We start from the raw sequence: 15,288 nt of genomic DNA on the forward strand, positions 1-15,288 counted from the left end.
ACGTTTGAACGACGATTGCCCGTTTTGTAGATAAGATATAAATCTGAAACTTTCCACGTGCATAAAGCAAGACATACTTTTTGCAGTTGCGTTAGATTGGTACTTTTATTGTAAAAATTAAAATGCGAGCAGAAATTAGATAGCTTCAACACATTTAGTTGCAAACGTTTCGTATTTTTAAAGTTTAATTGGTTAAATTTTTAGTTGAATTGATGCAATTTGGTAAATTTGATGTCATTCTAGGTAGTTATATTGAACACTCGACGTTGGTTTAATGTTTTTATTGTAAAAACACAGTAAAATTGTCAAAAAAACCATATCCATTCCGCCTTACCACCTCCATTCCGCCGCTTTTTACCTTCCTTTTTTTCACCCTCCCAATAATAGTTGCGTTTGTTTTGTGACGTCATGTTGACCAGAGTGGCGGATTCTATACTTGCACCCCTCTTTTTTTTATAAAGCAAATTGGTTAAACGTATTAATCGGATTATCATATCAAAATGTCTGGCAAATGGCTAGATTTTGTCTGTAGTGCTTTGACATAATAGCCTACTTGTTTATTCAAATGAAACCACCTATGATTCAAGCAATGGAAGTAAAAAAAGATGTTTAATACGGTATCTCTCAGTTTGTGTTAGGAATTCTAATGTGATTTTTTTTCTTAGGTTGTCGATTAAATTTGCTTTTAGTTTGATAGATTATCGTATACTAATGTTGTAAGACTTCTGCTGTGCATTTGGGAAATATATATTAAAATGGATCAGTTAAGATCGTTTTATCTTGAGCTTGAAAATCTAGATCGCCGTCAATTAATATCTATTGATTGGCTAAAGCGCTGGTGCATCTCACTTGTTGTCGTATTTGTTGGCATGAACTATCTCTGGAGCAGCATTTTTTCTAGTCAAACTGATTCTCACATCCCTCACGCTTTGCAACCCAGAGAGCCAAACCTTGAAGAGTTTGGTTATATATTTCGAAGTGAAGCAGAGTTACGACAATCACGTTTAAGAGAAATAAACTTTGTGACATTTGCCTGTGTGCCTGGTGATGGGTGGGAAACAAAAAATCCGGACTCCATGTCTGACATAGTTTTAGATACAATTCGCACAATGAAATCAGCTGCAATGTTTTCTAAAAAAATTCTTCATTTTCACATATTCACTGAAGACAGACTGTTTCCTACTTTTATTGAAGAATTAGACAAATGGCCTAATGTAATTCGACATAGAGTAAACTTTAAATTTCATCCAGCCACCTACCCAGAAGCAATTCTTCGTGAAGGCAGTGGGAATAAGGGAGACACAACCTCTCAGAAGGCTTGTGATTTGTCCTTCTTGTTTTTACCAAACATAGTAAAAGACTTAGATTATGCCATTTATTCTAGGAGTGGAACTGTGTTTTTAAACCCAATAGATGACTTGTGGCAAAATATAAAGAATTATGATGACCATCATAATTTGGCATTGCCACTGACTGGCCACAACAGGGTCTGTAAACTTTCAGACTCAAACAGATACAAGTACATTGACAATGTCTTTGATTCCAGTGTCATTCAGTATGATGTTCACCGCTTACAAACTGGACTATTTTCAGTCCCAATAAGAAGAAAGGATGATTACTCAAATACCACATTACTGCCAATAAACACAGACGAGTATGAAACTACCAACATGACATGGAATCCCATTATGTTGTTGTCCATTCATAAGCTCTTCAAAAAAATATTGATTTCACCTGGAAAAGATATAATTAATATAATTGCCATTTTTAATCCACACAAGGTGTTTCCTCTTACTTGTGAGTGGAACTTTCGATTGTCGCCATCTTGCACTGCTGATCAAAGCCCTTGTCCAAACTGCAAACTAATTGCATCTTCTGATAATGCTGATGACAACAAACAGTACCAGGAATTTGAACAGTTATGTAGGTTAATCGATAGAACAGAGTTTGGTCAATTTAATTTAACCATGTTTAAAGAAAAAGTTCGGCATGTGAGACAGAGCATGTACAGAGAATGGCCTGCTCATAACTTGTGTTCACTGAGAAATGTTTTTATTTTTGAAAATGCTATAAACAATTGAAATATTGTAAAATGTATTTTTTAATGTGTCATTGTGACGTAGAAACAGTATTTATAATTGTAAAATGACTTTAATTTGGGGAGCAAGTCTTTTAGGCACAGACAGTTAGGCGCCGGTCAAATAGGCGCGCACAGTGTGGCATCTGGATATTTAGGTGCGGAGCACTGTGGCGCCCGGTTATTTAGGTACTATTCCTAGTGAATTCTGCAGATTGTATCATCTTGGCATGTAGGGCAATGCTTTTCACACAAAATGTTGTATTGCACAAAAAAATATGTTATGGCTTCCGTGAGTGAAGCTGCTTAAACCGGCAATGCTTTTCACACAAAATGTTTATATTGAACAAAAAAATATGTCATGGCTTCCATGAATGAAGCTGCTTAAACCGGCAATGCTTTTCACACAAAATATTATATTGAACAGAAAAATATATTGTGTTTTAATGCGCGTGTTCGGCATTTATTTGTTGTTAGTCGAGGTTTGCGTCGGCGAAAGCTTTATCAATAAATTAATTATTCAAGTTTCCGAACATTACTGAGTTCACTTTTAGTCAAGTAATAACTACACTAAACATCAGTAAAAAATATACCGTAGCCTATACTCAAGCGGGTGGTAGGCTTGAGTGAAGAGTGACTTAGTTTTCCGTCAAAACCCGGACTAGGTTTAATAACGAGCAAAGTCGCACCATTATGCTTGTGACTTGTAGCCAGGGTATCATATGCCCTATAGAAATTTATTCATGTAGTAGAGCGTTTTCTCATACGTAGGGCTATTCGCCACACGACCAATCCATCCCGAGTAGAAGTAATTGCGAAAGATAACAGATTAAGTAAAGTTTCATCTGGCTGCAACCTGTGTTCAGGATGCATAGCAAATGTCCTGTGGAGAACTGGAGATGTGCTAATATCAAGAGTAGTAGAGCGTTGTCTCGCACCTCATCTCCACACGCGCATTAACAAAACAACATATTTCTGTTCAATATAACATTTCGTGTGAAAAGCATTGCCCTTCATGCCAAGCTGATACAATCTGCAGACTTTACTAGGAAAAGCACCTAAATAAACGGGCGCCACAGTGCTCCGTACCTAAATATCCAGATACCACAGTGTGCGCGCCTATTAGACCGGCGCCTAACTGTCTGCGCCTAAAAGACGTGGACCCTTAATTTGCACACTGTACAATTTGTGATCTTTAATTTATTTTGTATTTACTATTTTAAATGACATCTTTCTTAATTATCTTCACAACTGCAATTGAATTTCCAAGTTGTGTTAGGCTACATCACAGAAAACTTTGCACTTCTATACACATCTTGATCTCAACCATGCACATGGGCAACAATCTATAAATGTATTTAATAAAATATTATTTTTTATTTATTTACTTTCCTCAGTGGTAAAGGTATGCTATCTAATCTATTCATCCTTGCAACAACAAACCTTGTCAAAATGTAAGCTTGTAAGAATATTGTAAAAATTTATTGGAAAGTAATTCCATCTAAGAATAGGTTGCTGTTTGTTTTATATATGATACAATTTTTTTTTGTCTGGTGCATATTTGTTTAGTCTTGTGACGGTTGGTACAGTGGGTTTTAGAACTTTTATTTTGATTCTCGCTTACAAAGCAGATAACACTAATTTTTATTTTTGTATTATTATTCGCCAAGGCATCATAAGTGACTCTTTATTAAGGTTCACATGGGTCAATCGCATTTGCAAATTAAGAAAAAATTTTCCACTCAATAAAACATGCTGCTATTGAAGCACAAAGACATATCCTTTATGTCATACAGTATATTCAAAAGTTTTTTTAATATTTCTTTTCATATTCTGATGCAACAGCTGCTTTGGGCTATGAAAGCATACTATTGTTTTATTCTGCTACTCGCTTTGCTTCCACTTCACTATCGTTCTAACACGTATCTGTGATTTGTGTTGTTATTTGATCAAATTAGCCTTGTTCACAACTGTATAGTTTAACGCTTAACCAACCAAGCTTAACCAATAGCCACTGGCCAGCCTATTCAATCCTTGAATTCATATTTTTAAGTACTTGTAGTGTTTGATGGCATATAGGCTAAAGTATTGCTGTATATATTAAAATATTTCATGGTGACATTTATGCTGGGCTTCCATAAAAAATTTGCATTTCTTCATTTTTAAATTCCATTTTTAACTTCCTTACACACAATTCTGTAAAAAAACATAAGGAATTGGTGATTTTTAACATTTTTGGCAAAACTTGCAAGGTGCCTATTACTACATTAGACCTAGTAAATGACAAGGAAGACAGAAAATAATAGATGATACAGCTTTTGACTTAGCAAATCAATTGACACAATCGTGACCTATGATACAATACAATGCTTCCTGAAGAAAAAGATAGATTTAGATCTGGCATGCAAGAGAAATAATTCAGAATCATATAACATTAGGCCTTGAAATTGAGCACCTTGAAATGCAATGAATTTAAAAACATTTCCTTCAAGACTTAGGCTACAAATCTTATCTATTGTTGTTGTTTGGTTACCTAATAAACTTTTTCTTTCATGAATTCTTTTGATCAGATTTTTTCACATGAGGAATTTTTCTCACAAGTAGAAGCCCTACATTTTCATATTGCGTCATCGTCACCCCAAACAAAACAAAAAACCATGAAGGATTACAACAATCACATCACCAGAACGTTTTCGTTCTTTGTCGCTGCTTTGCTTTTCAATTGATGCTTCTATTTCAATATGCTACTCGTCTAGGCCTACCACCTTCAACAGCTTGTCATAATTTTTGTGTTTATATATTAATTTTTTGTTGGAAGGTTTTTCTCCGCACTGTTTTATGTGCTAGGAGTCTTCAGTCAAAATAGTCGTCGACTGCTTTTCCACAGCAATATTTCACCAATAAAACTAAAGGGCGCAAGCGTGTCGGTAGAAACAAATTTTGAATTGAAATTGGTTTTCATTACTTACTCGCATTTTGGGAAAATTATATGTTGCAATGAAGAACTTACGGTGCTGTAGCTATTTTGTTATGTTGTCTTTGTGCTCGACTATATACTGGACAGTGGACAGGCTACCAATTTTTGTGATTTCCATTTATTGCTTAAAATTTCTTATTGTTTGTAGATTCTTCAAGATTTAACTCCAGCATGTTGTAGACATTCCCAGTATTTGCTCAATTATTTTTAACTGCCTTGTTACGATATTGAGAAATCTGCAATATCAAGTAGAAATAATCATGTTTCAGTGAAGAGTGTTTTTAATTTTTATGCAAATGTTGAATATACACGAAATCTGGATTGTTTTGAGTCTTTACTGACCGGGTACGCGCGAATAGAGGATGATGATGAATGACCAGCCACGAAGATAGAAAGGACGTGGGTTCGACACAGCTCCAGAGCATGCGGCTGTGTCTCGGCAAAGATACTTAATAGCATACTAAATGAAATTTTCAAACGGGAATTAAGCATTAAAATGCGTAAACTGAACATTCAAGAATACATTTTAAAAAAATTAACGAAAAAAAAATGTTTTCACTGGCAAGGCCCAAAGTTCAATGTTTCATTTACAGTATTTTTAATTTTTTTAAAATGACTAATAAGTGGAAACACTACTCGAGAATACGTCACTATCGACAGACAGCAATAACAAAAACCACGTAACCACATCTGATGTTTGGACGTTGAAATCTGATGTTTTGAGTACATACATACATAGCCTATCAGTTAAATCGCCCGCAGTAACAACTATTGCGGGATCAGCTGATTGCTAGTCTCATGGCGCCCTTTAGTAGAGGCCACGTCATCGCGCGTACTTCAAACTGACTGACGGCCGATTGTGAACTTAATCAGTTGGGAGGAAGATGTTTCATCTATAGTCTATTCGTTATGCTAAGGTTCTAGTTTTACTGAACTTATTTTTTATTTTTCCCTTAATTTGTTCACTAACTATCAGAGGTGGGCAAAGTTACTTTCAAAAGTAACTGAGTTACAGTTACAGTTACTTGGCCAAAATAGTAACTGAGTTACCGTTACAGTTACCGATTTCAAAAATGTAACTAGTTACAGTTACTAGTTACAGTTACTAGTTACTTTCAGTTACTCATAAATCTCAACATAAACGCTGTAATCCAAATTTAAACAAACAATTATTTGCGGGAGGCGCATCCATTCTCCTCAACATTTATTAGATGTATCACGCACCCTGTGGTGCAAATTCTTTTCTAGTTACGCAGTTGCCTTTTCCTAATGTAGTTTGTTTTCCGTTTGTCTGTTTTCCACACTATTGCTTATAATCGTTGCGTGTTTCTTGATGCTTATAGTCAGTTAGTTATAGTTACTTTCAAAAAGTTTAAATTTATTACAATTTATACATATTTTCAGATTCCTGATGAGGGCTTAAGTTAAGCCGAAAACGTTTGACTGTTAAACTACTTGTAAATATGTAAACTATATTGTTGTAATGCTCAACCCTGTGGTATTGTTGTGTTTTGCCTGTCTTTGGTACAAAAAAAAAACTCTCTTCCGAAACTATATTCTCTTTAAATTCTCGAAACAAAGGAAATAACTTGTTTTCCCTGCTATGACTCGAAGTTACTTAGACATCGACTTCCAATTTTGAATCGAGAAAACAATGATGTAATAAGGTTGCGAACAGTGAACGTAACACCGAGACTCCGGGTCCTAAATACTCCAAAAATACGACTCCTGTACACCTCTGGCAGCTATACGACAAGCATGAACTGAGCTATCAAGTGTTGCCAAACACTTTTGCTAAACATTGCATAGAAAGTCACATATTGATCAATCACCAAAAGCAATTAATTTAACCAAATCAGTTCTCAAAAAGCGCTAAAAAAGAGCCAAATCGCCAAACCATAAATATGAAGCCAAACGTCTTAAAAAATCGTCAGATTTCTGGATTTTGGCGATGAATTTGCCAATATGGCAATTCTGCTCCATAAGATCACAAAACAAGAGCGCCGCGCATGGGCAGTGCTGCTCCGATACAGCTGCGAGAAGAATGCATTATTGAGCAACGCGTAGCAAACACGCATAAAGCATGACACAAACATGTGCAGAGTAATGGACGGCAATTAGAAACATAAATTTCAATACAAAAGTAACTTGTAACTGTAACTGTTGAAAAGGGGCTAAAACAGGAACTAGTTACCGCGTTTCGTTACTTTTGGAAAATAGTAACGAAGTTACCGTTACAGTTACTCAAAAAGTATAATAACTAGTTACAGTAACTAGTTACTTTTGTAACTAGTTACTGCCCACCTCTGCTAACTATGCATCTTTGCCAGAAAGTAGAAGTTTAGTTAGCCTACAACTTACAAACTTTATGAAAAGCTGGAGCAGTTACAGTTATGCAGCTTAGTTTAACAAAATTAGGTATAAGCTACAATGTTTTCGTTTCAAGGAACTTTTATCTGTTCATGAAGTCATTGGTTACACAGCAAATTCACAACAAACTGCCATTACCAATCTATGTTTCCAGTAAGTTTCTGCCCAGTTTCCTTGAAGCATGTTGTGGGTAAAGTAGGCAAAAAATTGTATTTCTTCCAGGTTTATTAAAGTTAGCAAATAGAGTAGGCCTATTTAATAAATCTCCATTTATATGTTCAGTTGTATGCAATGTTACTTACTACTGGTAAGTTACCGTAGTTTAACAGCTTCAGTCAATTTTGAATGTTGATACTAAATGTTTACCTGTAGGCCTACTTTATATTACAAATCTTCATGTGTTTTTTTGCTTGCCAGCAACATGTCTTCTGTCCACTCACCATTTTCTTATAGATAACATAAGATATCAATATTCACATAAATTACTTCACTGATATTACATTTATTTTCTTAAATACCAGTACCAAAGCTAATCTTTGTAGAACGGAATGTTATTAATTTGTGTGGATTACTTACTGTATAATATAGATAGCTAACAAATCTTAACTAACTTAAATACAACAATTTTTAATAGATTGACTGCCCAGTTTCAACAACTGTTTAGTTTTGTAGCATCTTTATTTAATACATGCATGATGGGGAATCTTTATTTGTTATGTTTTGATTTATTTCTCGAAATGTTTTGATTTTTGCAATACATACATCTTGAGAATTCATGATCTGCATGTCAGTACAAAGTAGTTAACATGTATGGTTTGATATTATTTAGATTTACTAATCTGATTAATTTGCATGAAAGATAATTCCTCTGTTATAAAAAATGCTTTACAAACCCATCCGAAACTGAAACATCTTCCTGTTGCAAGTACAGCAAATTTTATCAAAATTTTCATTAAATTATGGAAGATTCTTAATGTCAGAAGACTTGGTACTGATGTGAGATTTAACGATCCAACTAGGGCAGTGATTCGGTCACCCGATGAGTGATGACCCAAGGCTCCAGTTTTTGCTAGATGTTGCAAACATGGCAGAAAAAATGAAGAAAATTGGCTCAGTCGGAATTCGTCAGTTAACGGCAGATACTGCCAACTTCCTGTATCTTATATATGCCATGGTTTTGTAGATCTAGCAAAGTATTTACTTTCATGTGGAAATGATTTTGTAATCTTTGGCTGGTTTACAACAGACCCATTAGAAAAGTGCTTCAGTAAACTTCGACATGGGGTCTGGAGGTACCTATTTCATTACTGCTCAGTCAGTTTTAGAAAAGGTAAGAATTCAACACGCGAAGCTCTCATTGTAATTAGATTTAAAGTTTGATGTTGCCGAAGGTCATGCTTGTGCCGCTTGTAATCGTGATCTTGTAGAAAGTGAGCTTGAAGTTTTGGATAGCTTATGTGCTTTGGAAGGGAAAGTTTCAGAAGAGGTTTTAATTGCAATGGTTTATATTGCTGGGTATGTTGAGTTGAAGAATGGATGTGCTATTGCAGAAGACACATACTTCTATTATGAAAGATTTGGTTCATATGTTGATAAATTAAATCGAGGTGGTCTGACACGTCCGAAAGATAGTGTTGTACCGGAATGGCCCGTTTCGGTGAGTCCGATTCGGTGAGTCCAATTCGGTTAGTCCGATTCGGTGAGTCCGATCCCTTAACGGGGGATTTTTTCAATTTTTTTTTTAAATTATGGGGTACCGTAGCCTAATTATCATTGCCGCTTTAGGGTTAGGGGTTAGAAGTTAGGAACTCACCGAATCAGACTCACCGAATAGTAGCAGACCCGTGTTGTACAGTGGTGTGTATTTTGTTACATCTTTTTTACAAGTGTTGTTGGTGAAACGTGTCGAAAATTTATTTCCTGTAACTTTCTATCCATATCTGAACGACATTGCTTTTTCATGACATTGTCTCATTGTCGCACATTGGCTAATGTATTTTTAAAGAACTATGCCCTGTTGCGGTCTACCAGATGCTCAAAAGAAAAGTGCATTGAATGTGCTAAAACTTTTATAGAATATGTATAGTCTATACATGCTGATAGCTAAAGGCATAATGCTTCTTTGAATCTTTATTTAGCTGATCTGATGTTATAAAAATGCCTTGTAGTTTATTTGTATATTTTTCCAGGTAAGCTTTTACTTTCCATGCAATTTTTAATGTTTTTAAACAACATTTGTGCAGTATCTATTTAGTATATAAGTATTTTCTACTTCGTTATACAGTGCATTTATCAGTAGTAATCATTTACTATCTAAAATTAACCACTTCTATAGTTCTATTGTAGTAAATCACAATATAATTGTGATTCATTTGACTTTCTCTCCTACTCGTTCATTTTGTAAAATTACAGCTTTATATTCTATTTAACCTTATTGCTTTTACATTTTAGGCAGTCACTCTAGAGCTAGGCAGACTGGCTTCATTGATTAATTTATTGACTGTTGATATTTGAAGAGTTGAGCTTAAAGTGTTGAAGTATAGCTCTGTCTGTCAGATGAATATGAAAACAGAATTTCACCATTTATAAGTGAGTATATGGCAGAAGAACATCGCACTATCAATGGTATGAACTACAGAGACCAACGCCGATCCTGATCAACCAACACCAGGTGCCTCTCCCTCCATCAACTGATGACTCAGAGATAACCATGTATCAGATTCAGAGGGTGAACACTGACTCAGTTTGATGTGACCAGAACTGCTTACATGCTTATTGTTTTGTGTATATGTCTAAACTCAAAACTATTCTTGGTTTCTCTCTCTCTCTCTCTCTTGGATAAAATTACCAGCAGGCATATTTTTGTTTACTAGTTTCTACTGCTCTAATCTCACTGTATTTTCTGATTGTATAGGAGAGTTGGATGTAATATTTGTCTAGAAGGCCAACACATAAGATCTTTTGCAGCGCGATCTAACGAATGGTATAGTTTGAGCAACCTCCGGCTCACCTGCATTATACTGTGAAGGCATGATTCAATTGAAAACTATTGATCAGCACGATTTTGTTTAAATTGCTGTTAATGTTGCATGGAAATTAGTTGCAGATATGTATGATGCTCAATACTTTATTTCTACCATGTTTAAATTTTTCTGTGCTTTTATACTGTTAATGGTTTTATATTTTATGCATCCAGTACTTGAATTTTTTGAATTACAGTACGTATTGTTTAAAGTCAATAGGGGAAATGCAGAAAACTGATTCGTAGAAATTGTGGTCTATCAACATTATGCAGCGATTCCACTGTCATTTGCTTACCTAAACTACTAAAACTGCTGTTATTACTAAATGCTATTTGTAATAGGCTACAGTAAAACATATATATCCATGTGATACTGTTTGTATATATATTAAATACAATAATTAATAAATTTTGACGAAACATCACCTAACTATCAATAACGTTCCAGGAAAGTGACAAAATTGTGCTTTTTTACACAAAGCATATAGGCCGTCAGTCAGATCTCGTGCGTGCACGATGCGTTGGCCTCTATTATAGCTCGCCGTGGCTAGTCTATAGTGACGTAGACTGTACGGTCGCACGCTTCGCTGCTCACGCCCATTCCCGTTTTGAAAGCTCTGACAAAACCACGCGCGGAAAGCTAATCAGAACGCAATGGGGCAAAATTTTATTGAAAATTGTTTTAAGGTAGCATCTTAAACACAAAGAACGTGTACAATCGCCAAGTCAGATTTTTCCTTTGGTATCCCTTTAATAATTTGCCAAAATAAAGGGAGTCAGCTGCTTCCTATTGTTTGTTGCATCGGATCTGTGATCGCAGTGTAGCCTATTGTTGTAGGCTATGCTATCGCAATAGGTATAAAGTAAAACATGAATATTTTTATTGTAGAATTCCCGTTTTTGTGCTTGATGAAGTTTGATATTCAGCTTTTCTTCCTAGACCTGTGTGCCCTATTTCCGTTTAAAGTAGACTATGGGTTACACGAAGCCATGGATTGAAGCTTTCGCTTGAAAAAAGGCGAACAGAACGAAACAGTTTCTTCTGTCATTCGCTGGTGCTGCATATAATTTAAGCCAGAGAGATGAGAGTGTTTGTCTTCCCGCAGTCCACCTTTTTGTTGCCGGTGTTCGCCTATGTTTTGAAGGACAATAATTTTTGCACTTCTGGGTTAAACTTCAATAGAACATGGGCCTACGTTTGCGGCCTGAGTGTTGCTGAAATAACTGACGTCTCCAAAGAACAAGATTGTCGTACCATATGAAGGGGTCAATTGAGAAAGTTATGACGTCATCTTATAATGCTAGATAGAATATTAGGTTTTTCAGTCAAACATGCACCTATGAAAAGTATACGCTTATGAAAAGCTAGCTTATATGCTAGCTTTTTTTCTTTTATTGCAAGTGAGGCATTGAAGTAGGCTACAGATTATAGCCGTGTGATGAAGCAATTGATGATGAAAGTAGAGATAATAGCCTTTCATCATCAATGGGGTTGTGCGACAGGATACCACGAAACCACTAGCGGCGGTACAACTGGGTCCTTCTAGACGAGAACTAGCCTTGCGCAGCGTATATGCGTGGGCGAAAGAATAACTTAAAATATGATTCGGATATGCATTGTAGTTATCAAAACATGTTTGTTTTTAGAAGGTTGGAACGCAGAATGATACAAAAATAAGAAAAACATCTCATAAAGTTACAGAATTCTCATAAAGTTGCAAAAGTGCTTGTAATTAACTAAGTGTACAGTAGAAGGTTGACACAGCTTACAGGTTAAAGTTGTGGAGCCAGTTTCAAGATGTTTTACCCAGTCATCATAGTAAGACGGGAAGCTACGATCAATTTGTTGTCGCAATAAATTTCGTTTGTTACTTAAGTTTGCACTAACACTTGTTTCATATTTGTTATTGCTTGTTTTATTCCCGTTATCGAGTACGACATGCTGGTTATACAATAAATAACAAAAAATAATTTAAGTCCACAATTTGGCTACATTCAAGTCATAAGCAAAAGATAATTTTCACTTTAACTCAAGCAGCGCAACACGAGAACGGAAAAGGGAAGATGCGGCAAAACGAGCTGAAAATACATAGAGTTGATCCATACCCTGAAAATTAATGAAACTGTGCTTTCACTAATGTGAAAGAGAAAACTCAGCTCTTTAGTTTCCTTTGATTGTCTTAGCTTCATTAGAGTAAGAAAGAGCTGGTTTGGTGGGTCAAGTTTGCTGCTGGTATAGTTCACGTCATATGCAGCTGGCCCCAAGCAACGCAAGAATAACATAAAGTGATCATAATCATCGAAACCAGTGTAGTAGTTTATGACTTGCTTATTTTCATTGTAATGTTCAATTCTCATTCCAGTTGAAGCGCTTCCTCCGCTATTGTCGTTGCTATCCAGGCTGCACTGAATTGCAACTGAAGTCGCTTTCCTTCTCTTGCAATGAGGTTCCGTTGTACATTCAGCATGATCAATGTTGCATGTAATGCAACAGTAGTCATACTAAACAAACAACCAGCAAGAGTGCATTCGTACAAGTGGGCATACCTTCACGGTAATCAGACTGAACAAAATGTTCTGAGCACACACTATCATGCTTGCCAGGCACCCATTTCTTCCCAACTGCTTTCGAAGATGATGATCTTTTAATTGCGGTAATCCATTGTTGTCGCACAGACATATCGTTGGCAAACACATGTCCACCTTTACGATTCGTACAAAGAGGAACACAGAAATACTGTGGCGTTTTAACAGTTATCTATGATTAGCCTATGCTTTAAACCTGTATAATACAGCTTGCTGTGTAAGGCAAAAGTGCAGTAGCATGACAGACACAGAACAATGCAAGAAAAATTGATTGATGTGATGAATGCTGATAATTTTGAAGAAAATCTTGCTTATTTAACTGACATGTTTACGGAGTTAAATCATCTCAATTTATTATTACAAGAAAGAGACAGCACAATCATAGACTTCAAGGACATTATTAAAGGATTATAGCTACAAAAACTGCTCTGTCTCCCTCTCTGCCTGTCACCACAAGTCGATACCTTGTCATGCAATGTGTTCGAAAAGCCTGTTTATTTTCTTTTGCTTTTATAGCCACAGCAACGTTAAATCAAGCCTAAAATGTATCAAGCTTTGTAATATGCACCTTCTTACCCTCACATCAACACAACACTGCACTCCCATCCCACCCATATCAGCTGTACGCGCGTTACGCAAAGCGTGCTAAAGCTTGAAGCAATCACTGCGAGCGTGTTGCTAGGACCCAGTTGTAGCGCCACCGAGTGGATCGCACAACCCCATTGCTTCATCACACTTTGTCCACGGAATGAAGGCGTAGCGCCTGAGAGCTTTCTCTCTGACGTCACGTGCTTCGCTTCACTGGCGTCGAGTCGGATTCTGGAATATTCTTTCATTTAACAAATACCGCGAGCTGCTGCTCTCGGAATTCATTCTAGCAATCAATTTGTAAGATGCCTAAACCGCATTCCTATTGTACGTCATCGACACGTAGATCTGCCGTTGTGTTGCGTTATATGGTCGTGTGTAGAGCTTGCAATACTTGTGGCTGCGCATTCCCAATCAAAAACCAGAACTCTTCTTAAGAAACTTAAACCATGATTCCTGACACACACACACACAGACTCTCAAAACGTAGTTCTTAATTTCTGAAATTAAGTGGTGGTAGAATTATGCGTCGTTTGGGTGCTTTCATTTTTAGTGTTATTGGATTCTACTGTATTTGTAATCAAGTTACAGATTAAGTCAATAAACAATGCAGTTGTGAAGAATTCTACTTGCAATCAAGCACTGCTCAATTGAAGATTAAGTCAAGAAACAAGGCAGAAGTGAAGACGACTTCGTGTCCCGGTCATTCCTCGCCAATTATGCCCAGGAATGTCGCCGTCTTGCTGACGGCTGTAATAGTGCCTTTATGAACGCGCATGCTGATTAGCAACGTTCACTACAAAGGCGAATATTTGTGTCCAAGTTGTGAAACTAGGATTGGCAGCCATATGTAAGCTAATTTAGCTCATCTCTTAGAAATGCTTTTGCATCCCCATAAATTCATTTATTGAAGTTAGCCACGGACCGAAGCCACCACCAGTTTCTTTTAATTCGCATCTCATTGGATCTTTAAGAGGAATGTCTTCTCTGTTTTCATCAATATCGCTTATGAAGTCGCTTTGCGTCAATATGGAAAGGGAGTTGGTGCCTGCTCCTTATGGCTACCATACATGACCAGAAAAAAGCGCAAAACTCTTCAATGACAATTCTCAACGACAGAAGATCCGTTGTTGACCTGAGAGAGTGAACACTTGAATTAGAGTATCACATCTCTGTAACGAAAGTTTTAGAAGTGGGTTTTATTGATTTTTTAAAATATAACGCGTCATAACTTTTGACGTAGCCAACAACGACGGAGCAAATAGATAGCAACAGAACAAACCCATTCTTGTTTCCTACTTTTCAGCAACTGCATAGCTGTGTAACAAGTTTATTGTAGACTACTGTAATAATAGCCGAAATAAAACATCAATTAATTCTTGTTGACGATAGCCTACATTTGTTATATAGCCTACAATAGTGATTGCCAGGATGTGCTCCCCGGTCCTTTTTGGGGTCCATGCGAAGGCTTAGGTGGGTTCTTGAATGGGTTAGGTTTAGGAAAAGATACTTAAACTTTAAAATACTTGGTAACGTTTTGCTCAGAATCACTTTGGAAGTTCAGAATTCGCACCACACGCTTGTTAGCTTAGTTTCTTGAAAGGGTCAGTGACTGCAAAAAGATTGGAAACCAGTAATAGCCTACCGTAGTATAATAACAATCTGTAT

The 15,288-nt window shown here is 36.4% G+C and overlaps 1 protein-coding gene across 1 annotated transcript; it reads left to right on the forward strand.

Annotated features, from left to right (window-relative positions):
• Positions 1–755: 755 nt before the first annotated feature.
• LOC145782420 (uncharacterized) lies at positions 756–2,081 on the forward strand. The gene has a single exon (XM_082594203.1). It carries the CDS (start codon positions 756–758, stop codon positions 2,079–2,081), a length of 1,326 nt encoding a protein of 441 aa, XP_082450329.1.
• Positions 2,082–15,288: the final 13,207 nt, after the last annotated feature.

Source organism: Aplidium turbinatum, chromosome 13 (genome assembly GCF_918807975.1).
Source record: "Aplidium turbinatum chromosome 13, kaAplTurb1.1, whole genome shotgun sequence".
Taxonomy (NCBI): Eukaryota; Metazoa; Chordata; class Ascidiacea; order Aplousobranchia; family Polyclinidae; genus Aplidium; species Aplidium turbinatum.

Excerpts from the sequence above, each read along its gene's own strand:
- LOC145782420 (XM_082594203.1), top strand. The coding sequence starts at position 756 with ATGGATCAGTTAAGATCGTTTTATCTTGAGCTTGAAAATCTAGATCGC.